This window comes from Manis pentadactyla, chromosome 4 (genome assembly GCF_030020395.1).
Source record: "Manis pentadactyla isolate mManPen7 chromosome 4, mManPen7.hap1, whole genome shotgun sequence".
Classification (NCBI taxonomy): Eukaryota; Metazoa; Chordata; class Mammalia; order Pholidota; family Manidae; genus Manis; species Manis pentadactyla.
The window spans coordinates 6,575,606-6,603,403 of record NC_080022.1 but is presented as its reverse complement, the minus strand read 5'-3'; the positions used below and the strand labels follow the sequence as shown (position 1 = coordinate 6,603,403).

At 51.7% G+C, this 27,798-nt stretch overlaps 1 protein-coding gene across 3 annotated transcripts; it reads right to left on the bottom strand.

Annotated features, from left to right (window-relative positions):
- Positions 1-23,283, bottom strand: H6PD (hexose-6-phosphate dehydrogenase/glucose 1-dehydrogenase). Of its 3 annotated transcripts, none has more exons than XM_036925276.2 (5): positions 22,986-23,283; positions 14,344-14,980; positions 13,142-13,259; positions 2,365-2,634; positions 1-1,697 (listed from the first exon to the last, which is right to left on the bottom strand). In XM_036925276.2, the coding sequence occupies exons 1-5, from the start codon at positions 23,084-23,086 to the stop codon at positions 334-336; spliced, it is 2,490 nt and encodes an 829-aa protein (XP_036781171.2). In that variant the 5' UTR covers positions 23,087-23,283; the 3' UTR covers positions 1-333. The 3 variants fall into 3 exon arrangements, with proteins under 3 accessions (XP_036781171.2, XP_036781172.2, XP_036781173.2); XM_036925277.2 differs by lacking the exon at positions 22,986-23,283 and adding an exon at positions 18,555-18,709; XM_036925278.2 differs by lacking the exon at positions 22,986-23,283 and adding an exon at positions 17,024-17,138.
- Positions 23,284-27,798: the final 4,515 nt, after the last annotated feature.

The following is a 27,798-nucleotide window of genomic DNA, read 5'->3' as shown; positions in this document are numbered from 1 at the left end:
GAGTTTCTGGCTGTTTATTTTGTGCTGAGTCACATTCAGATGCAACTGCTGCAGGGCTTCTCTTGGGGTAGATGTTTCTCTTGCTTAACGGGACTGGAAGCTTCTCCAGAGCAGAGACTCCACTTCCACATGCATGCATGGGTCTGCCTGCCACACCAGCAGGATGGTCAAAGGGGCTGGGGAGGGCTCGTCCTTTCCTCTCCAGGGGCCTGAGCCTGAGGCATCAGATTCTGGAGAGCCAGGGCATGCGGGAGAGTGGCGGGGCTGGGCAGGGCTGGGCAGGGAGCAGACAGGTGGGAGGAAGCCCAGCCCTGAGCAAGGCCAAGAGCATCATCACCCCAGGAACGCCTCATAGTCCATGTACCAAACCAGCTGGCCGGAACTAGGCTGGACGCCCGAGATGGGCCACTTCTGGGGGTCATGGCCCACGCGGCTCACCAGTGTGGTGATCTCGCGCTTCATCCTGCCCATGACCAGGACCGCCACCCTCCTGGCCCGGTTGATGAGGGGCAGGCTGAAGCTCATGCGATTGTGTGGCCTGGATGGGCTCTTGGTCAGCACGACCAGTTGCTCGCCATCCAGACCACTGGGCGACTGTGGGAAGAGGGAGGCTGTGTGCCCGTCGGTGCCCATGCCCAGCAGCACCAGGTCGAAGCTGCTGTTGGCTACCAGGGCGGAGATCTCCTCGGCATAGATCTGAGTGCCCTGGTCCTCCTCGGCACAGAGCCGCTGGTGTAGGTGCACAGGCATGGGGTGGATGTTGTAGTAGGGCACCCGGATGTGCTGCAGCAGGTGGGCCTGCAGGCCCTGGAAGTTTGACTCAGGATCCCAGAGCGGGACACAGCGCTCATCTGCCAGCCACAGGTGAGTGTGGGCCCAGGGGAAGCCATAGTGCCCCGTGGCCAGCTCCTGGAACAGGGCTACGGGGCTTGAGCCACCCGAGAGTGCCAGGTGGAACTTGCCAGAGCGCTGCACCGCCCGCACGGCTGTGGCCTCGATATCACTGGCCAGCTTAGCGACCAGCTCCTCTGGCCAGGCCGAGATCAGTGGGCTGTCTCGGTACTTGGCCCCAAGAGCCTGGAAGTCACTGGGCTTTGGCGTGGAACCCGGGCCCGGCACCAGCTGCTCCAGTGGCTGCTGGGAGAAGGACAACTGGGTGTCCCTGAATTCGAAGTCCAGCAGTTGCCCATTCTCAGCTCCCCCTGGGTAGAGGCGTGGAACCTCATTGGCCAGGCTCTCCAGCAAGGGGGACCAGAAGGCCCAGGAGGCCAGCAGGTTCTGCGTGGTGACAAAGGAGTCCTTCTGGTGGTGGAAGATGCGAGAGATGAGGACAGTGTAGGCATCCTGCTCCCTCACAGGGCTGTAAGCATAGAAATCGGACATGGGGCGGCCGAAAAGGCGGAGCCCGGGCCGACTGGCCACTTCCTTCCAGCTCTCGGCAGGCAGGGAGGGCCTGAACAGGGTCCTGCTGACCAGCACAGCGGGGCTGCCCAGCTCGCCGTATCCAATGTTGAAGATGATCTGCTGCGGCAGGCAGTGGCTCTGGCCCTCGAGCCAGTGCTTCTCATTCTGGGAACAATACGCCCTGTTCTTGAACAGGACCCGGATGTAGCTCACTCTCTCGTCCAAGGCTTTGCCTGACATCAGGATGAAAGGGACGCCCTCCCAGCGAAGGTTGTCCATGTGAACGAGGACGCCTGAGGCGACAGGGGACAGTGGGGGGGGGGGGAGCGGCAGTGGAGGTGACGCTCCAGCACAAAGGACCCTGGCCTCCCCCTTGCCTTCCCCTTCCTTACCTTCTCCTCTCTGGGCATCAAACTGCCTTTGGAGCACCCTGCCTGGCTACACTCACCCTTCATTTCCTAGTCAGTGCTTGACAAACAGCCCCAGACACACATCTCCCTTGGGGCACCTCTTAGGGTGCCCGAGCAAGGAGAACTGGATGCTAGAGAAATCTCCTGGTGGGGGCCGGGCAGGGGGGCTCCTGGCTGCTGTGGGAAGGGCCCTAGAGAGACAGGTGCTTCCGTCCTGTTGTGGAGCCCTCAGATGCAGGGAGGAGGTGCGGGAGTGTGCAGGGGAGGAGGCTCGCAGCAGGGGCCACGAGTGCACTACAGACTGGGCATAAGCTCCAAGAGGATGGGAGCCAGGTCTGAGCCCAGCTCGGAGAGGGATGTAACTGAACTGAGGCCGCCCTGGGGTGCCCCTCGCCCTGAGGGAGCCAATGGCAGCCTACTGCTTCAGGCTGGTAGGTGGCCAGAGAGGCAAGGGAAGTCCTCCCTTGCCAAGGCCCGAACACCCTAGTGAAAATCCTGCCTCCAGCTGCGAGTGGGCAGCCCAGCACCAGTGCCCAGCTCCAGAGCCCACCTGCAAAGGTTGGTGTCAGGCTGCGGAAGCTGTCTGGCTTCTGCAGCTCTCTGTGCACTTGCTCGCTGTAAGCCTGGTACTGGCCCAGGACGGCGCTGCCCTTCTGCAGGCCCCGCAGTGCCTGGAAGGCCTGAAGCTTGCGCTGCAGTACGGATTCCACGCTGCTGATGTTGTGGGGCAGCTCCATGGCCACGAGGGTGAGGACCTCTGTCAGGTGGTTCTGGAGGATATCGCGAATGACACCATACCTGTCGTAGAAGCTGATGCGGCCTGAGCAGGGGAAGGAGAGGGGGAGGTTGTGAAGAGTGGACGGCATGTCCAGCCCAAACTCTGTTGGCCTTTCCAGGAATCTGGGTGGGAAAGGCACCTAGCAAAGGCTGGACTGCGTTCATAGGCACCTGCCTGGACTCTGGCCTGCCCCTCTGTGGATATCTGTGGGCAGGATTGGTGCTGCAGGATCCTGCAGCACCCTGAGGAGGAACCACTGCTTACTAGTGTTTGATCCTGGGTGTCACTGACTTCTGAGTCTCTCTGCGTCCTGCCATTAAATGGGGCCAACTGCCACCACCCCATTACCAAGTGCACACGGGTGCTGAGGAGACTGATAGGTCCTTGCTTTCAGCTTACAGTGGAAGGGAGAGCAAAACCCAATAAAGAAATTACAGAAAGAGCTGGGAAGGTCCCTTGGAGAGCTGAGGAGGAAGGCCTGCAGAGGAGGGGCACGAGGCAGGGGCAGGCAAGGCTGCCGGGGATCTGGGCAAGGTGAGCAAGGGGCAGAAGGCAAGAAAGCAGAGGCTTGTACGGCCAGGTAAGGAGGCTCACCCGTTCCTACTTTCGGAAGAAGCCCCTAGAGGGATAAGAGGAGAAGACAAACTCTGAGGCATATTCAGAGATCCCTGGCCTACATGGGGGAGCGGCTGTGGACACATGTGGCCCCGCAGTTCCCAGAGGTGAGATGAGGGAGCTGGGACTGCAGCGGCAGGAAAGGACCTGCAGGGCATGGAGGATTCATTCTGGAGCCAGAACTGACTGGACTTGCTGACAGGGGCTGAGCACAGGCAGAAAGGACGACCAGAGAACTCCTGGGACTAGGGCTCCGAGGAGAGGTGGGGGGCGGGGAGAGGAATAGTTTAATGGAGGGGAGACTATGAGTTCTGTTTTAGGTGTGTTTAAGCTTAAAACATCCAGGTGGACACCTCAGGTGGGCAGGTGGCCAGGGTGCCCATGACGGTAAAGAAGCAACCCAAAGCAGAACCCGCGGTGACAGCACAGAGCTGCCTGCGACTCGGCACGCGCCCCTCCTGCTACACCCACAGGGCTCCACACACAGCTACCAGATTACCAGGCTTCCAGAGAGAGGGGCCAAGTGCCTAGGGCTAGTGTGCGCAGGGTCTGGAGCCAGTGAACCATACACTATACACTCTCCCCCAGAGCTCAGTGTGAGCTCTGACTATCAGTGACTCAACTATACACACCCAATAGTATCAAAGCTTAGGGTACAAATGCACAACACCTCACTTGACATGGTTGGTTCACATTCCACTGCCATGCCAATACCAAGGCCAATTCACAGCCTCACATGCAGAGAAAGCCTGACATCGTGGCAGGAGGAGCAATCATTTACCCAAGGCTTTGCATGCACCATCTATAACGGGATCAGTTTCTTCAGCCAGTAGCTCCTATTTGTCCTTCAGGTCTCAGCTTCTAGATTTTATTGACCCCTTGGCCTGCTGCCCTGGAGGCCCTGTCTTTTCCCAGCCCACCTGACTAGCTCTATGCCTGTTTCTCTCTCTTCCCTACTAACCATCACAGCAGGGCCTTCCTTGGTCTGCTCACTGCTCCATTCCTAGTGGCTGACACTGAGCCACTGTCATATCATGGGACACCATACAGCAGAGAAAATGCATATACGCACATCGTCATGAAACAATCTCAATAAAATAATGTTGAAAGAAACATGATTGCTTTGATAAAATAAAAATTAATATTGAAAATAGGATATAGAATGACCAAGATAAACAACTTTAATAAATGAAAAATACAGTTCGAAATTAGAAATCCAATAGATGGGTTTTATGGATGAGAAACAAAGTTTAAGAGTCAGTTATTAGAAGATAGACCTGCACAGATTATCCCGCATGCAGGATAAAGGGACAGAAAGACCCACACTCAGGCACCCACAGATGACTGCTCCTCAAAATTAAACAATATATTGTTCAGGGAATTAGACATACATATAAAAATAGAGACATAAGCAAATGATCTACCCAAAATTTGGAAGAGTAAGAGAGAGGAAATGGGATAGAATCTGGAGAGGGCTCCAAGGAGGTTAATAGAGCTCTTTTTAAAAAAATGGGTTTGTAGGTATATTAGTATTTCTTATATCTTTGTTCTGGATATCTTACATACATTTTTTAAGAATTCTTTTTATCTAGTTAATATTAAAACAAACAGAAAAGGCTCCTAGTTCAGACCTGCTTGGCTCAGCACATTCCTCTACAGAGGCCATCCTGGGTCCGCAGCCGCCCACCCCAACCAGGCTCACAGTGCCGGCTCAGGCGAGCTGGACGGTGAGCAGCACCAGCCGTGACCAGAACAACCTGCTCTGAATCCAGCCCGATATCCCATGCCTGATGGTAGCACCCAAGCGCTGGGGGGAAGAAATGGAGCCAGGAGCCTGCCTGTAGGAACACGCCCTCGTCCTCAGTGGTAGAAGTCTGACTCTTCTGTTCTCAACCAGAGCTTGAGGGTGCAGCTCTGGCCAGGGATGCTAAACGCCGACAGTGCAGGACGATCCAGCCCAACCTTGTCAGCCAAAATGCCAAAAGTGCCCCCCACCGAGAAAACAATGGCTGAATCCCCAGAACCCTCCCAGCCCCATGGGGTTCTGGTCTTCAAAGTTCTTACAGTGCTGCTGAGAAGACATCAAGAAAAAGACAATGATAACGCATGCATACAGTCCTTTTACTCCTCACAGTAGTGTTTTATGAGGAGGTCCTACTATTAGGCCACTTTAAACATGCAAGAAAACTGAGGTGCAGAGAAGTTAGGTAACTTGCCCAAGGTCACAGCTGGTAATGGGGTAAACATGAGATTCGAACCCAGGCAGCTGGCTTCAGAGCCTGCAATTCTTACCACCAAAACACTTTCCTTTTTAACTTGCTTACCATTCCCATTCAAACAAACTTACAACTGAACATTAGACTCAAGTGTGGACACTGAATGGCATGTTAGCAACAGCGGTTTTCAAAAGCAGAGAATAATGGTAGACGAAGCAAGCTGAGCTGCACTTCGGAAGGATGGGTCTTTGTCAAAGGTCCGGAACTCCATCGCCCAGTGGGGCTTGTGTACCTCAGGACAGTTAATGCCTCAGCTTAAGTCAGCTGGTACCTCATAAGAATATGGGTCCAGACTGACCAAATCTTCCAATATTTTAAAGAGAATATAAAAATTTGGACTATTAGATATAATCTTCTGATTTTTAAATATGTACAATAACTCAGATTTTTGTTAATGCTATGTGTCTCAAAGAAATATATGTGGGCTGACTCTGCCCCTGGGCCACATCCTAGTTGGGGGGAACAGCATGAGCCAGAGGGCTGGGGCCCCACCACACAGTTCCAATGGCAATGGTAGGCCTAGCCTGGCAGAAGCAGCCAGTTTGTGATTCAGAATAGCAGAAATCGAGAACAGATTTTCGGGCCTTGAAACTAGACCGAGGAGTCTAAGGAACTACTAAAAGTTCTTGACCTCAACCAGTTAAACAGAGTTACTGTATGATCTAGCTATTTCACTCCTACATATGTACCCAAAAGAAATGAAAACTTATGTCGACACAAATGTTCACAGCAGCATTATTCACAATAGCCAAGAGACAGAAAAAAACCCCAAAGTCCATCAACCAATGAATGGATAAAGAAAATGTGATAATCCATACAATAGACTATTATTCAACAATATAAAAAATGAAGTACTGATACATGCTACATGGGCGAACCTTGAAAGCATGATGTTAAGTGAAAGATGCTTAACACAAGATCACATAGTGCAGGATTCCATTTATATGAAGGGTCCAGATTATGAAAGCCCATAGACACAGGGAGTTGATCAGGGTTGTGAGGGGCTGGGGAAGGCAGATGATGATGGTGGCTAAGGGGAATGGGGCTTCTTTTGGGGGCTGATGAAAATGTTCAAAAATGGGACTATGGCGATGGCTGCCCAGCTCAGTGAACATACCTGGTACACTGGATTGTGTACTTTAATTGGGCCAATTGTCTGATATGTGAATTTTGTCTCAATAAAACTGTTTTTTAAAAAAGTGTTAGAGCAGGGAAGGAACCATGAATGAGGCGCTGTGGAAGCATCAGGCCACTTAGGATCCGCAGGATGAGCTGCCGGGGGCCTGGCAGTGATGCAACCAACCAGGCGGCGGTTGCTGCAGTCAAAGGAAGTAGTGGGCCAGAGCACAGAAGGGACCTGAAAGGGAAGACAGCACTCGGTGGATGAGTGAAAACTGCAAGGAGATAGGCTGGGTCTGGGAAAGGCAGTTCAGAGTCAGACCTGGAAGGTGGTCTCCGGACCCAGGCTGCACAGGTTCAAATGCCTGCTCTGCCATCTTTTAGCACCATGACCCCAGGTGAGTGGCCCCATCACATAGATAAAAGAGCTACAGTCACACACCTCCCTGGGCGCTGCTGTGGGATTAATCAATTGGCACATATGCGGGTCTGGAGCAGGGCCAGGCACCCAGAGAGCAGGGATGATGCTGGCTGGTATTTCTATTAGTACAGGGGCTCAGAGCAGGGTCACCAGCCAAGCAGCTCAGAACAGGTGCTGTTTGGAAATAAAGAACTTAGAAAAAGTAGCTGATTTCATGAGAAAAATGTGATGGTGGTTCAAGTTCTAAATCTGCTGAGTCTGAAGTGGTGATAAGACATCCAGTGGAAATGTCTAAAAGGCAGCTTGGAGGTATGAGACTACAGCTTGGAAAGGCAATGAATGCTGGATTTCATCAAAACGAAAATGCCAGTGATGGGGAATGCACTGTTACTTTATAACCACCAAGAAAGAAAGGGGCTGCCAGCTATGTCACTCCGTCAATGGTAAACCAAACTTCAGAGATGTTCAAATATGAAAAAAAATGTGTCTTAGAATCAATGAATTATAGTAGATTTAAGACTACAAAGAGTATAGTTAAAACTCTGAGAACAAATGATTTTCTGATGGAGAAAACACAGCAGAGCCCTTAAAAGCCCTGTTAGCTGCTTACTATTCATTAGTTTTGCAGATCCCTAAAGGGCTCTCTTCTTATTTTTATCCTCTCTCTATCTGTGGGGAGAATACATTTCATAGGTTTACTACCTGCTGTGTAAAAGACAGCCTCCTTTATTCCTTAATTTCAAGCGTCAGGGGGTGAGTCAGCACAGCCTGTAGATGTGTGGACTGCGATCCCTTCCTGGATGGTCCTGGAGTGCTGTGACCAGAACCCTGGCCTGGCACCCCCTGGGGAAGAGGCCGTGTAGCTGACCCTGAGGACAGGAAGCCGGCAGACAGGCCCTCCTGACAGTGCCCCACTGCTTGCTGTGGACTGATCTCTCCTGAAAATGACCTGTACTGACTCCTTGTGCCCTTTCCTCGATTGAAAGATAAGGGTGAAAAGCCCACTCACATATGAAGGAGAGAAAAAAAGCACAATCAGGTGGGACAAGTAGAAGAAAGACCCTCATAAACTTGGCTTCCAAACTGTTCAAGTCCTGAGCTTATCCAAGATCACAAGCAGGGGACACCCACTGCTTTGCCCCGCAAAAGCTTATTGGGTAGCATCCCATGGCAGGCAGACGCTGGGCACTTGAAACAGCCGCTACATGCCTCCCCCACCAGCAAGAACAATGCCCGGTGTTGGCAGAGCTGCAGGGATGCCCCCATGTATGCACATGGCTGTTGCAGCTTTTCTGGAAAGCAGTCTGAGAAGATGTAATAACAGTGAGAAAGTCGCTTTTACCCTTTGGCCTAGTAATTCCACTTCATAAGTATCCTTAAAGGAAAAATATATTTTAAATGCTAATAAATGTTCTAGCATTAGAGAGTGGTTGCACAACTTTGTGAATATTAAAAACTACTGAACTGTACACTTCTAAAGGGTAAGTTTTATGGTATGTGAATTATACCTTAATTTTTTAAAAAGCTTGCAATATACTATTTGAAACAGCAAAAACTGAAAACAACCAAAATGCCTAATCATAGGGCAATTCATATTCTATGGTAGAAACTGAATTGAACAGAAATAGCTCCAAAAAGGCATATTCTGAAGATTGTTGATACATGGAAATTTAAGTGTGCTTATATGTAGGAGGAAGAGAGATTACTAAGTGAAGGATGACATAAGGGAGTATTAGAGACCAATCTGGGGTCTTTATATAACCCACCACAAGTCACAGGGAGCTCGCAGAGGCTGAGAATTGCTGCTTCCCCTCCTTGCCAGCTTGGAAGGAGTACAGCATTTCCATTTGTAAGTATTTCTTTATGTTACCTGATTTAATCCTTAAAACCCCAAGAGAAGTAATGGGTTATTGTCATTATATAGAGATTGTGCTGAAGGTTGCAGCCTTCAGAACGGGGGCCAAAAACCCCATCCCCACTGCCTCCACATTGTGGAAGATCCGGATTTTTCCCAGCAAAAACAGATTTAAAAACAAAAAAGCTAAAAGCTAGCTACAATCCCTACCAATACCTTCTGGGTCCACTAAAAAGAAAAAAGGGCCAAGGAGACAGTGGGCCTGCTGGCTGGCCTGCGCTCCCTGCCATCAGGAGGCCAGGCAGCTGCCCTGGGCTCACCTTGCAGACAGCCCTGCAGAAGGCGAGCCTGGCCTGCTGAGCGAGCTCCCAGCCCCCTCGGGAAGGCAGGACAGCTGGTGTGCACCTGGGAGGACCCTGGCTGCCTTGGTCCCTCTGCGAGAGGCACTGGTCGGTCACTCCAACCCTCAGAGGTCAACATGCACTGTCTTCTTACAACTCCACTGTCCTCAGAAGTCTCCCTCCTTCCTCCTGCCCAAAAAAAGAAAAATAAAGCCCTCCACGCAGAGGGGAAACTAGGGCAGCAGGGAGTCGGCTAGAGCACATCCTGGTAGGCAGGCCAACTGCGGAGGGCCTGGACAGACTCAGGCTGGGGACGCAGTGGTTAGAAGCTCCGGTCCTAAGTAGCCAAGGACCTGCTCACACTCCAGCCCTCCCAGAAGGAAGGGCAGCCTGGCCTCAGCACTGAGCCTTAGTCCACTAGTGACACGGCCCTCCCTCTAGCAGAGCCTTCTCCAGCAGCCACGGGGGTCAGTAGGGGCCACCTGCACACACAGGCCAGGAGCCCAGCCGAGGCCACTCCCTGTATGGCCCTCAGGGACTCACTGGGCGGCGACTCTCCAGAGGGGAGCCTGGGGAGGGCAGAGGGGTGCTAGTGCTGGGGCTGGCAGCACAATGTCTCTTCCTTGCCTCTCCCCTTCACCGTCTCTCCCTCTGGCCTCCACAGCAGCCTTGACTCTGCAGCAGACTCCTCTGGGCCAGAGGCCATGGCAAAGAAAGAACCGCTCACCTAGCAGCAGGGGGAGGGAGCTGGGGAAGCAGGCCTCCAGCCGCGTGGGTGTGAGTGGGGGTGGGGACACCACAACGATCTTACAGGGCCAGCAGCAGTGAGGACCAGGAAAGCTTCCAGGCCTGGCTTGCAGCCGCCTCCCTTCCCTTCCGAGCAATCAGGGGCAGTCTTGGCTGCTACCCGGAGCTCCGGCACTCGGGGGCATCCCTGCACAGAAGTCAGCAAGGGCTGCCCAAGAGCAGCAGGAGAGGAGCAAGCCCAAAGTTAGGGGTGGGGGATGGAGTGGAAAAAGAATGCCTGCAGCCCTCTGACCTTCTGCTGACCTGCGGGACTGCTGGGCTCTGACTCCTGCCTGGAAAGCTTCCGGCCGCAGAGCCCACCAAGCTCACCAGCTACAGGAAAGTGCTGTGACCTCCAGCGGGAGGGCAGTCTTTCCTCCTGCTGCTTCCCCTGCAGAGAGGGCACAGCCAAGGCCCTGATGCGCTGGGCACGGGGCTTCCTGGCCCTGGTGGGGTGGCTGCAGGGTCCACAGTGCCTGTCCTCTCTCCAGCCTGCACTAGAGTCTACAGGGGTCCCGGAGGGACAGGCCCCAAAGCAGGACCCGGAGGGGACAGCTAGGATCACTGCTTGGGCCACTGGAGCTGCACTAGGCCACTTTTTTGGGATGCAGAGAATGTTTGTCCTTCTGGGTCTCCAAGACCCAGGAGAGTGAGAGAGGATAGAGAACTCACTCTGTTACCGAAGGGCCCGTGTCCGGAGGCCCCACTTGGTGTGGGGACGAGCACAATTGCACAAAGCCATCCCACAATACACTGGGATGGAGCAGGGCCGGTCTATCGCCTGGCAGGTGAACAGGCCAACGGGGAGACCCAACCCCCAGACAGCTGCAGTCCTGCAGCAGCTTCTGTAAAGACAGTGAGCTGTGGCCCCTGTGGCTGCAGACCCTCGGGGCTAGTGGGTCCCCCACGGTCTGCCCTGCTCTGTGTCCCTACTTGCCTCTGCACTGAGGGCACAGAGCCCAGCAGAGTGAAAAAGCACCGTGCTCTGGGGCTTGGCAGCAGTGAGAACCGCCCCCCCCACCAGAACCCACACCCTACAGGCAGCTGTGCCTGTCCTTTTGTCCCCCCAGCAGCCCTGAAGGCAGAGGCACGGTGCCCCTCCCAGCCCTTGGCAGCTGTATTGCCCTTCGAGCCCAGATTCTTCCTGCCCTTCCGTCCTGCCTTCTGCTCTCCTCTCTTCACAGCCCACAAGTACCTTTACTAGGATGAGCAGGACTTCAGTCTGCCTAGCCCCTGGCTCCACAGGGCTCCTGCAAAGAAACCTGCAAGTGACATCAGACACCAAGAAGGAAATGGGGTGGGAGGGCTGAAAGAAATGAGGCAATAGTGCCAACTGGCAACTCCAGACATCACAGCTCTTCGCCAGCCCAGGGTGGACACAGGAATTGCCAGGAACGGGGAGGAGGAGCTCTGGTGTCTTCGACCCACCGGCAGCCCCTGCTGCAGGGGTGGCACTGGTACCTTCCCATTCTGCCCCAGGCCCTCAGCACCATCTGAAGTTCATCTCTGCAGACGAAGCAAGGGCAATGGCGGGCACTCAGCCTGCCAGGACACTGGACACATGCAGGCACAAGGAGGAAAGCCATGCCTGAGCCCTTGCTGAGGAGGACAGGAGGGGAAATCGGGAAGGGTTGGGTGGCTCCCCAAGACCCACAAAGGCTCATTGCAATGGGAAGGGGACCTCTTTTCCAATATGGGCTCCAGACCAGAGAAGCCCAGCTCCCCTCAGGGACAGCAAGTACCCTTTGAGGCCTGGAGGCTACAGCCCATCACTCCCCCGGCACCCCAGCACCTCCTGCTGGCCCCACTCATTTCGGAGTTTGTCTGGATTTGTTATCCCCCCCAGTGAATCTGTGAGGTATCAGGGGACAGAAGCAGGGTCTCGTACTTCTCCGTCACCACAGCCCCTGCACAGAGCTCCCAGCACTGATACACATCCCAAGGGAAAAGGAGAGAAAGCTGAAGAGAGTGACCAAGGGAAAGAGGAAGAAAAAGAGGAAAAGGTACAGAGAAAGACAGAGCTGGTTCCCCACCCCGGCCTGAGGGGCATGGGGGCCTGCCCTCCATCCAGGCACTCCCTGTGGAGTGCAGATGGCAGCCTGGGCACTCCTGCCCCAGCTGCAGAGAGCAGTCACAGGATGCACCAGGGGCAGTAGTGCACAGCCTGGGTGAGGGACACAGCAGGGCCAGCCCTGGCACTTCCTGCTGTGTGACCTTGCACATGCCCCCCAGCCTCATCTATGCATGGAGGCTGATAGTAGCACCCATCTCACATGGCTGCTGGAGGGGTCTGGACACAGTAAGAATTAGCTTTTATTATTATGGGTAACAGTCAATGCTTTGAGCAAAATCAGATCAATGCTCAAAAACTGATGAAATCCCAGAATACCAGAGCGCCAAGGGGCCTGTCACCTGCTTGACCTGCTCACCTCACAGGTCATGGGAGAGACATGCTGTGGTCACCTGGGAGAAGGCAGGAGAGGCCTGGCACTCAGGTGTCCCGACTCCCAGGTCAGCTCTGCTCATTAATTCGGTATTTGTTCAGCACTTCCAAGGTATAGGTATGTGCTGGATGCCAGTGGGCAGGTGGCCCAGAACCTACAGTCCAGTGGGAGAGGCAGCCTGGGCAGGATAAGACAAGGAAAAGGCTGGAGGGGCTGTGAAGGGAGGCACGGGCACTCCGGGAGTGCAGCGGGGGTGGCCCTCATCAAGACGGTCAGCAAAGTCTCCCCGAGAAGTTGGTAACTGAGCTGAGAACAAGCAAACAAGAGGGACTAGAAGGTGAGGAGGGGACAGGAAGCATTGAGGTAGAGGGGCTGCCTGGACAGGGTCAAAAGTCTGAGGTGGCCTCTCGTGCAGCTTGGTGTCCACCACACGCATGTAAAACTTGGCTTAACTCCCAGTGTTTATTGCTTGCCAGCTGTTTTAGCACCTGGGCCAGTTTTACTTAACTCAGGGCAGCAGTGACCAGTCCGTCAGTTTGCCTACAGGCACCCTGGGGTTAGCACGGTCCCTCTGGGAAGCACCAGCTGAGGCGTGGAGGCTGCACAATGCCTCCAGTCCTGGGCCCAACACCTCACCAGACACAGGGCAGGTGGAGGCCGAGGAGCCACGGGGCGCAGGGGCACTCACGCACCTGCTACATCCACTGTCTCCTTCATGACGATCTCCACCCGCTCCACGTGGTGCCGGTTCCAGAGGCCATCCAAGGCCCTGTGGTTCTGGTCTCGGAAAGGCAGGATCTGAGCCACCACCTGCCAGGGAAGGAGACCGGTTGCTCTGCAAGTTCTTCTCAGAACAAAGAAGAAATCCTGACTCCAAACAAGGGCCTCAAGCCTCTTTACTGCCTGCTCAGAGAAGATGCTCTGGAGCAAGAGTCCCTGGACTTCAGGGCTTCACAGCCTGGCAGGGACGCCAAACCATTTTAAGTAACCTCCACAGGGTTACTGGAGGTAACCTTTGTAATTTTGCCAAGAAAGAAAATACTGAAGATCATCTATCTTCTATTACCATCAACATTTAATAAAAGATAGATATTTTAACACCAAAAATGGAGCAAGAAAAGCTTCAAATTGAATACATTCAATATTTTTGCCTAATTTTCCCATAATCAAGGGAAAACCTCATTAGGACAGGCACTGGTCTGAGGACCACTCTTTGGGAATACTGCAACTCCAAACAGGCTGGATAGAAAGTGTTGCCTCTGTCCCAGATGACTGTGCTGCCCATCCACACAGCCCTGGGCTCCCCAGCCCTGCCAGCCCCACAGACACAAGGGCTGGTGTGCTCTCTGGTGGCCTCTGGGGACAGATGTCCCGAAAGGGCTCCACGGGCATGTCCAGAGTGAACTGGTCAGCTGCCTTCCATCACCTGGGAGGTCAGCTCCACACGCTGCCACAGGGCCTGGCTGAGACCCTGTGGACCTAGGGTCCTACTTAGTATTAAGATCTTGTTACCAGCCGTCTGCCTCAGCTCAGAACTTAAGAACAAAAAGATAAGGGAAAAAGGCAGATGGATGTGGAATAAAGTGGTTAATTCTAATTCCCATAGCATGTCCAACTGGAAGCCCGGTTCTAGACACCAGAGTCTCAGGGCCACCTTTGTAGAGGATGCAGGGCCCAGACCCTGGATGGACACATGGACAAGGGCCATGCAGTTTTGCCCCTGCTGCTCACTTTTCCTTTGCCCTCTCACCTCCTGCCCACCTTCAAGACAACTGTGGGGACCCAGATTTCACAATACCTTCAGGCCTGATTCCACAGTTAGCAATGCTGATGGAGAATACCTATGCCCAGGTCACCCAAGCCCAACCCTGGCAGGATCCTAGCTGAAGCTCACCTGCTTGCCCAGGTAATGGTCCACTCGGTACATCTCCTCCTCACGGAAAAAGCTCCCAAGTTGTGTGGCCAGCTGTTGGGCTGAGAGGAGGTCATGGCCAAAGGGCTTCTCAAGGACAACCCGCAGCCAGGTGTCTTGGCCTGGACGGCAGCTGCTGTTGATATTGCGGGCAATGTCTACATAGGCAAAGGGTGGCACCGAGAAGTAGAAGATTCTGCCAATCTCCCGGACGCCACTGTGTTGGACCTGTGCCTCAATGTCCTTGCTCAGAGCCAGATAGTCCTCACTTGTCTTCACGCAGCGGTACTGGCTCAGTCGCTGAAACTGGTCCTTGAGTTCAGCACAGCGATCAGGTGCTACGTCCTTGGGGCAGGAGAGGGACTCCAGGACTTTGGCCACGTGCTCTTGGCCCTGCTTGGTGGGCGTCAGGGCACCTCCATTAAAGCTAAAACGGTAGCCCTTCACTGACTCATCTAGGTACAGATTAAACAGTCCCTGCCATAAGTATTTTTTTGCCAGGTCGCCAGTTGCTCCCAGCAGGATTATGGTCACATGTCCCTGGAGCTCCTGGGCCTGCAGGCAGCTGAGAAGGGCCATGCACACTGCCACTGTGAGCATCTTCCAAAAGCCTGGGTGCCTGGGCATGGGTAAGACAGACAAGGAACAAGGAAGGATCAGACATGGCTTAGGCAGCTGTAATGGGGGGAGCAACAGACTTCTAGGCTATCAAACATTTCCTGCCTGGCAAGAAACAGCCACATGTTTCTCGGGAAAATGTTATAGGCCACAGCTTCTCCCTCCCTCTTTAGCAGCTTGGCTTCTGTACCAAGACTCGGGTGGGTAGGGAGCCTGCTCTGTAAACAGGGACTCTGCCCAGAAGGTGGTAAGCCACCTGCTAGAGATGGGCCAGTTGGCTGCAGGAGCTTGGGAAAATGACACAAGCCTCCAGGGACGCCCACAGGCTGCCTGCCTATGAACAAGGCCAGGCTACTCCCTGAGCAAGGGTCACCTTGGAGCTTGGGGACCACGAGAGGAGCTCGGCAACAGCAGCAGCCCCTAGAGGACGGCTGGCGCTGTGAGAAGCTAGGTTCACCCCTCACCTCTCTCTGCTCCAGGCACAGCATGCTTACTAGGAATTGCTACAGCACACTGATTGGAAACAGACTCTGAAACCAACTGATTGAATCCTAGCTCAACTCCCTGCTCACTGTATGACCTTAGACATTTAACCTGCCCAGCTTCCTCCCCTGAAATGGGGCAGCAGCAGGGCCTACATACATCATAGGGTGTTAAAGGGTAGAAATGAGTTAATATTTATAAAATTAGTGCCTAATTTTATTGTTATCACTTACCATCTATTAAGCACTATATAAGTGGTAGCTATTATTATGGGATATCAATTAAGAGCAAACACTGAATGCTAGCATGTGCCAATCGCTGAACTGGGTACTTAAGTGCATTCCATCTCATTGAATACAGACAAGAACCCTGAAAAGAGCCAAGAGTGGAGTGGGTACTCTGGCAGACCCCTTTTGCAGATAGAAAAGCTGAGGTTCAGGTAGGTGAAGGTCCCAGGTGGGAAAGTGGAGGAGCTGGAGAGGCACCAAGCTCTCCAGCTCCTGAGCAGATGTGCAGCAATTGCCTGCTGCAGCCTCCCCAAGGTAAACCTAACTTCTTGGCTGGTTTTCAGCCTGAACTGAAGCAAGGGATGTGTATGAAAGGTGAGAGGCTTCAGACCCGCCACAGGTGCACCAGTAGGTTCACTTTCTCTGGCTTCTGCTCTGACCAGGGTTGTAGAGCTTACCATGCTCAATTCGCACTCCAATCCTCCAATTTCCCAGCACGGCCAGTGCTTTGAGGGATAGATGGAAGGCAGTGAGGAGGAAAGAACTGGGGTCAGCAAGCTGGCTCTCAGAAATACATGGGGGAATGAGGCCCAGCCTGAGGCATGGGAGTATTAAAGGAGGAACCACTGATTTAGCACCTATTATGTGACAAGCATACTCAGATAAAGGATTAAGAAAATCCTCAACAATGAGGTTATAATCTGGTTATACAGATAGGGAAATTAAGGTTTAAAGAGATAATAGGAATTTATAAAAGATCCTACAGAACAGCCAGCTCACCTTCCTACATCCCTGTGTCATCCTCTACATCCAGAGCTGCCCACTGACTCAACATCAGACCCCCTCCTCTCACTGGTCCCTTCGCCTCTTCCTCATTTCTCTCAAGATCCATCACCAAGATGGCTCCAACTAGCGGCTAAGCCAAGCTGAGGATCAAACACCAGTGTACGCACCACAATCTATGGGGTGCCAGGCACTTCCATTATTGGACCTTTAAGTGGAGGATCGAGGTACCTCTGGAGGGGCCTCCCTCCCAGCCTTCCTCCTCCACTTTCCCTTTGTCTGCACTCACCCCCAAATCCACATGGACCACGGGGCCATGCTACTTCCTTCTCCTGCTTTGCAGTCCCTGTCCTTGGGCCCTGCAAACCTTTCTTTCTCAACTGGCAACTGCTCCTGTCTGGAGGGAAGGAAAAGCTGCAAGGTCAGTGCGGGAGAGAAATAGCATGAAATCTGAAGCCCAGAGGACAGCCTGGAGGAGGAAGAGCCACCAGCTGGCAAGCTGCATTTCAGAGCTTTTGATCGGATCCTGGTGGCCAGGGCTCTGTATGTACCACTAGAAGGGAAGCGCTCAAGAACCAGAGCGCGCCTGGTTGGGCAGGTGAGGGAGCCCAAGGGCCAGCCGCTCTACCCCCACTGGAGAAGACTGCAGACTGCTGAGTCACAAAGTCTGAGGCCCCAGTCCCCATGCGAGACAGTGTCCTCAGTCAAGCGCAGCAAGATGGCCTTTGGGTCAGAGGACCTGGGCCCAAGGCCATCTCCCAGCTGTGCGGCTCAATTAAGTTTTACCCAGTCAGTCTGGGTCCACATTTCCTCATCTATAAAATGGAGGGGCTAATACCACCAAATTAAGTGAGTTTAGCTGAGGTGGTAGTATGTGACCAAAACCCTATACAAATGTTAGCTAATTAGGTTAACTGAATATAAATGATCCCTGGCCTTCAGGGGTGGCATAGTGCCACTGTAGTCAGGAAAACTGTGCAGTTCCCTCATCTCAGAGGCTACAGAGCCCAGCCCTGCAGACAGCACTGGACAATAAGCCCTGGTATTTACATAACACCCCGGGGACTAGTCCTTATACCCCACTCTGAGAGCAGGAAGGCAGTGACTCTGATGGTTATCTTCCCTGTTGCCCCAAGGGGGAAACAAACAGGCTCAGAGAAGCCCAATCACATAAAGTCAAGAACAGGGTGCCGGCTAACAGGGAAACCCGGTGGCCCTACCACCTGCAGTCTGAACCCCTCTTGTGCTGCAAGGTCCTACTTCGGCAAGTTTTTCTACAGCCCTTCCTCCTGCCTCCTTCCTTGCTCGGAGAGGAATGGGCTATAAAATAAATCTTCTAAAGGTACACACTTTAAGTTAACCCAAAAAAGGCATGGAAATGGTATTTCAGTGGCTGATACTGCTATTGGTCGCTTCTTTTTTAAATAAACAAACATACAAACAAACAAAATGCTTTCTGGAGTTTGAGAAGCTCTAGGGCAGGAAGGACAGCGTACTAGATTGTGAACTGGAATATGCAGTGATTCTTCTCCAGGTCCTGCTGCTACACAACCACAAAATCCTGAACAAGTCACTTACCTGGCTGGGCCTCTGTTTCCTCAGCTGTGAAATGAAGAGAACAAGCTAAAGCATCTCTACAATGTTGCCCCTAAATCCTGTGTTTTCCAAGGAAAGGAGATGACCACTCTGTGACTGCAGAGACGCCTCCACCTTTCTATAAGGGCTGTGAAGTGCTTAGAGCCTTAGAACAGTGCATCGGGGCCTGAACAATGGGATTAAACTATGAAGCAATGAGCTGGTAACTAAGTTATCCTGAAGTTAAGACAAAACTCTTAGAAAAGCTGTAACAAGTGTGTGGAGGATTCAATTTCATTAACAACAATTATTGTCAAGATATTTTGACAGAAACACACTCTATACACCAATATGGTATCGTGGGGTTGGGGGCCCCCTTAAGGGAAGTGCTCTGACAGGCTCGTCTTAGAGTCAGGAGGGCCTGGGTACGTGGCTCTAGTCCAGGGCACCTCCAATGCCCTGAACTCTGGTCTGAGGGGTTCCTACCAGGCTTCCCGGGAGACTCACCTTTTAAAGTACGGCTCTGCTAACATCCCCAAAGCTGTGAATACAGACTTGGCCAGCCAGAGGGATAGGATCAGAACCACAGTTCCAGTCTTTTCTGCCCTAGTGAGGCAGATGCGCGGAGCACCAGGTAGCTGCACCCCACCAGTCCCTGCTCTGCTGGTGCTCCTGCAGGGCAGCTTCTGATAAACTGTAGGGGGGCAGCTCTGATCCAGTATTCCCGGCAGACAATGTGCGGGAGGTACCGGTCAGTGGCTGCCCCCTTTCCCAAGGCCACATCCACACCTTTGACCTTTACCTTTTGTTTGTCAGCAGGAAGGAGTGCACTTTTCTTCAAATCACAGCCCATGGACTTGCAATTTTCAAAAGAATGTGGGGGTATAAAACAAAAGATAATTTTTAACTAAACTACAAGGGGATGGGCCCAGGGCCTTCTACAAACGCCAACTCAAGAATTTTTCCTGCACCCGGTCCTTCTATATCCAGCCCATTTGTGCCAAACACAGCCTTGCAGGTGCAAGTCAAACCTTTCCTCAATGAATGTGATCTGTATTTGTCCCCACTCAGGGCTAGACTGGGGGCAAAAGCTGCAAAATTAGGTTCTGGGCCCTTTTCTTCTCTAATCTCAAGAGAATCCTTCTTCCATCGCCTTCTTAGGTATCAATTTTGGGTCTCTGAGACCCAAATCATGTGCTGGAGCCACCGCACACCTCTGCACAAGATACAATTGCTAAATTTTCAGGAGTTTTTCTAACCAGTTATTAAACACAGCCATTTATTAAAAGCCAAATTTCCTAAACTTATAACCAAATAAATTTATTAAAAACAAAAGTAATGAATACTCAAAACTCATCATTTGCTAATTATGTTAGTATATTTTACTATTAACTCTGCTCTTGATATTATTTATATCTATTTTATCTGTAAGATGAAGATATTCTATAATGGTGTGCTTAAACTGGCCAAGGTGGGACCTGTTACACCACAGGTATTGGCCAATACTATAAATTAGGCTCTCCACCAACCCCCACCCCTGCAGAGTCAGTTAGTAAACATTTACCAGAACACCACTGCCTTTATTTCCAGTCTAGACTTTCCCCTCAACTCCACACCCAGGCAATCAACTGCCACTCTGACACCATCTGATGGATGTTTACCATGTTCAAAACTGAACTGACTTATCCCTTAACCTGCTCCAAATGCAGATTTCTCCATCCTCAGTAAATGGCAGCACTGTCCTTCCAGGGACTCAGGCCAGACACCTTCGGGGCATCTGATCTGTCAGCAAATCCTACCCTATGATCAGAATTTATCTAGAATACAACTCCTGACCACCTTCTACCATTCTACTCTGGTCCCAGCCACCAACAACGCTGTCTGGATCGCCACAGGAACCACCTAAGTGGCCTCCCGTTTTTATCTTTGCCTGGACAAAGCCACGGGATGTATTTTATAGCACTGGGAAGATCGTGTCATTCGGATGGCCTGCAGTGGCTACACACTCTCGCCTCCCACCACTGACCTCCCTGATCTTTCTGTTACTACTCTGCCCCTCTCTAGGCTCCAGCCACTCATCCTCCTGCCTCAGGACCCTTACACTTGTTCTTCTCCTACCTGACCTACTTTTCCCTGCAGATGTCCACATGGTTCACACCTCACTAACTTTAGTTATTTGCCAAAATGTCACTTTCTCCTGAGGCTTTCTCAGCTGACTCTGTGTTAAGCTGTAAACCTCCCTTCCCAACATCACCCCCTGCATTATTTCTCTCTGTAGTGCAGATCACGTTCTAATATACTGTATGTGACAAGTATATTCATTTTATTGTTACCCCTCCCCTCAAGAATGTAGGTGCCAGTGGGGACAGGGGTTTCTGTGTTTTGTTCCCTGCCTATCTCCAGTATCCAAAACAGGGCCTGGCACACAGTGGGTGCACTATAAATATTTGCTGAATGAACAAATGAATCCCATTGCACAAGACCACTGTCACCTGAGTATGAACCATCTGTATTTGAATGCTGGCACAAAGGAATCATCTCTAGTGGTGACTTAGGTACTGTGACACAGCACACATTAGCAGCAGCTTAATACTTGCAACAATACTATTAATACTAAAAGAGATATTTATAGAGTATTTATATGTCAAATACTAGGCTGAGAGCTTCACATGCATCCTACTTTTTAATCCTTGCCACAACCTACAAAGGAGGTATCATTATTATCCCCATGTTTAGAATGAGTCAAGAGGAAACTAAGGTACAAGGAGGTAAAATGACTTACTGAAGAATGTCAGGCAGCTCAGTGGGGATAGTATCTGAACACAGTCTGGCTTCAGCACTTACCTCCCACCTACCTGTGAATGTGTGACTACACCCCAAATGACAAAATTTAAAACACTATATTCATGTGAACACTGATTCTGCTCCTCTAAAAGACTGTGACAACAAAGGTTTGCGCAGGGAGGTTATTTCTCTCACCAGCTAAGCTACCAAAGCTGGTAGGCAGCTCTGCTCCCAAAGGTCAAGTTGTCCCGAACACTGAATACTGTAAATGGCCTCAGCCTCACCTGTCCACTTTGCCTAGCAGTGGTTCACTCACCTTCCTTCTGAGAAAGTCATGAAGACTTTCTGTTTAAGTCTGAGTTGCTTTGTCAAACCTGGAAGGCCCTCAGGGGGCTAGTTTCTGGAGAAGTGGTTAAGGGTACAAATCTTTGTTTTGCCACTTAGTAGCTGTGTGACCATACACAAGTAATTTAACCTCTGTACCTCAACCACAGAGTGGGAAAACAAGTCACTAAGAAGCACAAAATGAGAAAATCCATATGAAGCACTTGGCACAATGCTTGGCAAATGTAAGCACCCAAGAAATGTTAGCTTCCATCATTAAACCAACAGCATTGAGTAAAGGGACTTTTCTTGCCAGCTTCTTGGAACTGCTGCAAAACCAATTAACCATCCCACAACAGAGAAAATGCCAAGGAGCAGCTCATCAAAAGCTTTGCGAGCTTCTAGTCATGCTGATGAAAAATCCAAGGACTATTATGCTAAAATAGTACCCATCCTGGCCTTTGTCAGGTTTATAATCTGGCCCAAAGAACCCGGGAGTGGAGTATACCTCTAACTCTGTATAGCACTAGGCTTTTCCCCCAGCTCTAAATTGGGGATCATTTACCTCATTTTAACATCTGGCCAAAAAACCCCGGTTCATGGCTGTGAAATCACTTGGGGAGGCGATGGTGATAAGAGCTCTCCCAGACCAACAGCCACCTGGCTCCAAACTCAGGGCAGCAAATGGCAAAACCAGACTTCCTGCTCTGCCCCTGGGCTAGGGGCTGGCACAATCCATGGTGAGGCTTGGCAACAAGCAATGACATTCTGCCTCGTTCAGAGTCTATCAAAACTGACGAGTGGCTAGGCCACAGCGGGCGGAAGGTACTTTTGGTTTCCATTTGTTTGCCCACAGATTCAACAGTTTCTTTTAAATGGGAGAAACCTAGTAGGCCTAAAGCCACCCGACTCTAAGAGTAACTTAGCAAACTTGTCTTTGGATGACAATAACTTGAACGTTTGCCTAGCGTGGTCATTTGCTGAGTAGTCATTTACCCTAAAGAAAAGTCACACAAAATACTGTCTGCAAAACGGGCTGTCTGTTCATGGCAAACATCAAATGATCAGCCTCAAAATTCTACTGAGTTCATAAAAAAATTCTATCAGCCACACATCACTGCAGAGGATGTAGAATATAATTTAAAATATGCCCCCTCTACACCAAGTTCTCCCTCATTTGCTACTATTTATGAGCCACAGGCCTGGTGGGAGGGACGGGAACGTGCGGGCAAGGGACTTAGGCTTATGATTTCTGCAGAACTTTTCATTTCCGGCTAAACACTGAAGTTTGGGTGAGCTGCTTCTCAGAGATCCGGACAGGTTTACTTCTGGGAAACCATTCACTGGACGGGCGTACTGGAAACGCCGTTCGAAACCTGCGGGCTAATGCCCAAGATTAAACAGATGCCCGAAAAAAGGCGCCGCGTTCCTCGTCTCACTGAACGGAATTCCAGAAAGCCGAGGAAAAGGGACGCCCCCGGCCGCTCGGTCCAGCCGCGCCGGGGCCAGGCTGTCCCCCGCCGCCCCGCCGCGCACAGCGGCCGCGCCGGGGCCTCCGCGGGGACGGGAACAGCGGGTTTGTCTTAAGCAGGGGGCGCTGGCGGGGAGTCCGGGCGGGCTCTGGCTCCCGCCTCGGGCGGCGCCACCGCCGGCGGCCGGGGGGTGGCTGAGGCGACTCTTCCCATCGGAACGCCCGAGGGCCCCACAGCCGCGCGCGGCCGGCCGGCCCGCTGCCCTCTGGTTCGGCCCAGCGCGAGCGCGCAGCCGCCGTCCGCCTATAAATACGCCCGTGCGCAGAGGCACCGGAGAGCATGCGGGGAGGCAGCTTACTTCGTGGCGCCCGTCCGGGCCGGCAGCTCCTCCGCGGGACGTCGGCGGCGGCGCGGGGCGCGCGGCGGGCCGGGCTCGGGCCGGGCTGGGGCTCCGCTCATCCTCTTACGCAGGCGCGGCCGCGCGCCGGGTGCGTGCTCCGCGCTCGCCTGCGGAGCCGAGGGAGGCGAGCGCGGAAGGCGCGAGGTCAACTCCCGCCCCGCCGCCCTTCCCTGCCCAACTCGAGACGCGTCGGGATCCCGCAGTCCCGCGAACCCGCTGGCCTGAGCCCCAGACCACCGCGACCTCGGCGCGCGCGCCTTGCGGCCCCGAGCCAGGGCTCGCGCGCAGGGGAGCCGGGCCAGGGGCGCGCGGCGGAGGCGGAGGCGCAGGCGAAACCACGCCCCCTGTCTCTGAGTGGCCGGCGGTGTGGGGAGGAGACGGGACCTCCCGAATGATTCCTTGGTTCGCGTGGAGGGCCTGGACTCCAGGGCGAAGTGGGCGGGCAAGCGGCCCGCGTCCCCTCCGGTCCTCAGCCGTTCTTTCCGCCCAGAGTCCTGCTGTGCTTCGGAGGGCTGCCTTCTGAGACAGGCGAATGGCCGGGGGAAGTGGTTGTGTCGTGGAGGAGGTCTGGAAGCCAAAATCGCTGGCTCCTTCCCAGAATCTGGCACAAGTTGTAGGACCTGGAACAAGTTACCTGACCTCCGCCAGCCTCGCCTTTCTTCATCAGTAGAACAAGCAGCGTGGTTTATATTTCATACCCAGAAGTAGTGACTTAGGGGTCTGAGAGCATGCTGTTGCCATGCCTCCGCCAGAAAGCTTCACACCTCCACTTAACACCCCTGTGACCCTGAAGACACTAACCTGTGACTCAGTTTCTCCATCTGTAAGATGGGGACAATGGGAATATCTGCCTCAGGGGGTTCTGGCCTGTGATTAAGTAAGTGCTCGGTAAACAGTAGCTTGAACCTGTGTGGCTTTATTAGAAAGACAGTGAATGGTGTAAGTCCAGGGAAAGGAAATCCCGGGGCAAAATACCTCTAAAAACCGAAATCAGTCAAAGGGAGAAATAAAGTTTAAAACCCGTTTATTGCTCACAAACTGCAGTCCCAGACGGCCTTCTCCGCTCAAACAGCAACCACACCGGCCCTCCGCCTCCCCTCTCAGGTACAGATAAGCCCTCTGTTACCCAGGTAATCACCCATTGATATGGAGATGAACTTCTCCACCTCTGAGGAAAGATGCAAATGCACTAAAGCCTACTTGTTAACACCTCTGAACACCTGTTGATATGCAGATGCACCAAAGCCAGGCGAGAAATTCTGTAAGTGTTTCAATTTTACCCACAAATGGGAATGAGACTTTCTGGAGGTGAGGGCGAAGTGTAGAAATGAGCGTGCTCAGCCGCCTCTCGGCACTCAGTGGAGGATGCACCAGCTTCTGCCCCTCTCCTCGCCGTTATAACGCAGTATCTGACCCTCACCCTGCAGCAGCCTCATCCCCACTCTTCTCCCAGCCCTACCGTGCCGTCAGCGTCCCCAGAGGGCTCCCAGCCATCAGAGAAGCAGCTGCTCCCTCCCGCTTCTCAGCAGACCCTAAGTGACAGGTTAACTAAGCAGGAGCACTGCTGCACTGGCCAGCCGGGCCCCGCAGGACCACCTCCTGGACGTAGATCTCCCCTCCTACTCTTAAGAGCATCATAGCTCTGCCCCGTCTCCAAACTCACCTTCCTCCTACCCCAGAGATAGGAGAATTCATGAAAATATTGGATCCCCCCACCAACATGGGATTCGGACAGGGGAGAGAGATCTCGTAGCAGTTCTTTATTTCCTGACGGTTCCATTAGAGGTAGGAGTGTCCTAAACTAGCAGAGGGAACTTGGCAGTTGCCAGCAGGACCAAGTAGAGCCAACAGGCGTGATTACCACACAGGATGTTGGGCAAGAGGGTTCCAGGAAGGCTGGGGAGCTGAGGGGGGCTGGGCCCCACTGTGACCAAGGCCAGGAGCCCTCTGGGGGCCTGAAGTGAGCTGCCAGGTCTCAGGAAGGATTTGAGCTATACTGGGTAGGACCTGGGCAGAGGGTCAATGACCCAGGTACGGGCTGGGCTGCCTTCACAGCGGGAAGTGAGCAGGAGGGTCTAGGACAGGGGCCAGCCAAACTCAGATTGGGCAATGCCAGGACTCTTTGCCAAAAGCCCTTCTGTATTCTGTGACCCTGGGTGCGCCTTGCACTCACACAACTATGTAAACTGCAGCTGAAGGAGACACAGATGGCAGAAGGCAGGTGCCCAGAGACCGGTATGAGCCGAGGGGATGTTTCCCAGACCCGTATATAGCCATCACAAGGGTGATCTTTGGTTACCTTGAGGCATATTCCAAAACTAAGTCCGTTGTAACCAGCGTGCTAAGGAAATGCCTGTGTCCACTTAGGTATCAGTGGGGTGGTGTGTGTGGAGTGATGTGAAATGAGCCTAGGATTTCCCAACCATTCTCTCCACTGGTACCTCTCCCAACACACATCGCTGAGATGGTCTCATTTTGTGCCTCCTCCCTCACTTTTAGCCCTGCTTTAATTCTTGTCCTGATTTTACCTTCTAGTCTGACCTGGACTATTGCTTTGCTTTCCATCATGAAAACAATTTGGTCTCATCCAGATGTGAGAGTACTGCCCCCCAAAATCAAAAAGCTAAAACCTTGTCCATCTGAGCCTTGTGATTGGCTTCAGCACACTTGCCTCCCTGAAGCTTTTCCCATGCCTGTGCTAACAGCAGCTCCCAGACACCCCAGGCCCCAGCACCAGGGCCCAGATGTGCCCAGGCCTTCTGAAGGAAGCCAAAGGAAGGAGCCCTCTCTGTGAAGCTTATTTTCTTTCATCTTCCTAAACTGTGGGGTAGGCAGAGGTCAGGGTCAACTCTGCCAGCTTCATAGACATGGAAAGAGAGACCCAGAGAGATGAATGACTCACAAGAGATGTCTGTGGAGTTAGAAATAAAATCATGTTTCAGTTTCTATTTTCAGAACCACTCACTAAGTCAGCTCTACTGGTTCACTCCTTGCATTTCAGCGGGGAAAGGGGAACAGGTGTTGTGGATTTTCAGCCACAAGTAGATCTTTTCATCCCCAGACACAAGGAAGCTCAGCTCTCTTATTTTTTGTAAAGATTGGCTTCATAAAATAGCTATGTTTTGGCTTTCTTTTCCCACCATTTAGTGGCTTAAACAATGCAAGTGTATTATCTTACAGTCCAGTTGGTCAGAAGTCTGCAATGGGTCTCTGGCTAAAAACAAGGAGCTGTGTTCCTCGCAAGGGAAGCCTTTTTGTTGCTCATTTGGATATTGGCAGAATTCAGTTCCCTGTGGTTTTAGGACTGAGAGCCCTGTTCCCTTGCTGGCTGTCAGCTGAGGGCCATTTCCAGCTTCTAGAGGCTACCACATTCCCTGGCTTGTTGGCCCCCTTCCTCAATCTTCAAAGCCAGCAGAGAAGGTCATGTGCCGTGATTCTCTCCTACTTCTTTTTCAGGTTCATCTTTCAGACCCATCTAGGGAAGGTATAATTAGATTGCGCACACTCGTATCATCCAGGACAATCTCCCCATCCACAAGGATATGGATATGAGTCCATATCCTTAATCACACCTGCAAAGTCCCTTTTGCCATATAAAGTGAGATGCTCACAGGTTCCAGACGTTAGGGGCTGGACATCTTTAGGGAATCATTATTCTGCCTACCAAAAATTATAAATTTCCAGATTTTCAAACCCTCTTGATTGTCCAGGATCTTTATCACATGATTTTCTTAATAACAGCTTTACTGAGATATAATTCACATACTATATAATTTACTCACTGGAAGTGTACAATTCATTGTTTTTTTTAGTATTGAGTTGTGCAACCATCACCACAATCAATTTAGAACATTTTTGTCACCCCCAACAAGATACTGTGTACCTATTAGCACTCAACTCCCCATTTCCCCTCCACCCTCTCAGCCCCAGGGAACCAATAATCTACTTTGCAACTCTGTGGATTTGCTGGTTTGGGGTATTTCGTACACATGAAATCATATCATATGGCCTTCCGTGTATGTATGTTAGATAGACACACAAATATATATAATGTGTATCTACATAATGTTTTCAAGGTTCATGCATGTTGTAGCACATATCAGTGTTTCAGTCCTTTTTATTGCTAAATGATACTCTATTGTGTGGATATACCACCTTTTATGTATCCACACATTGGTTCATGGACATTTGGGTTGTTTCTACTTTTTAGCTGTTGTGAATAATGATGCTATGAACCGTATGTGTCCATGTTTTTGTGTGGACATATATTTTCATTTCTCTTAGATGTGTACCTAAGAGTAGAATTGCTAGGTCATATGGTAACTCTATGTTTAACCTTTTGAGCAACTGCCAGACTATTTTCCACAGTGGGTGCACCAGTTTGCATTAGCACCAACAATTACAAGTGTTCCTATTTCTCTACATCCTCACCAACACTTGTTATTATCTGACTTTTTGATTCTAGCCATCCTTGTGGGCATGAAGTGTGATGTGACTATGGCTTTGGTTTGCATTTTTCTGATGGCTCATGACACTGAGTATCCTTTCATGTGCTTCTGGCCATTTGTTTATCTTCTTTGGAGAAATTTCTAGTCATATTCTTTGCCAATTGTTCAATTGGGTCTCCTTGTTATTTTTGAGTTACTAGAATTCTTTATATATTCCAGATACAAGTCCCTTTCCATATACATTATTTATAAAATTTCTCCTGTTTTGTGGGTTGTCTTTTCACTTTCTTGATGGTGTCCTTTGAAGCATAAGAGTTTTAAAT

Coding starts and splice junctions, on each gene's coding strand:
- H6PD (XM_036925276.2), bottom strand. CDS start 23,086: ATGAGCGGAGCCCCAGCCCGGCCCGAGCCCGGCCCGCCGCGCGCCCCG. Junction 13,260..14,343: donor ACCATTACCTGGGCAAGCAG/GTGAGCTTCAGC, acceptor CTTCCCTGGCAG/GTGGTGGCTCAGATCCTGCC. Junction 1,698..2,364: donor CCTGACACCAACCTTTGCAG/GTGGGCTCTGGA, acceptor CTGTCGCCTCAG/GCGTCCTCGTTCACATGGAC.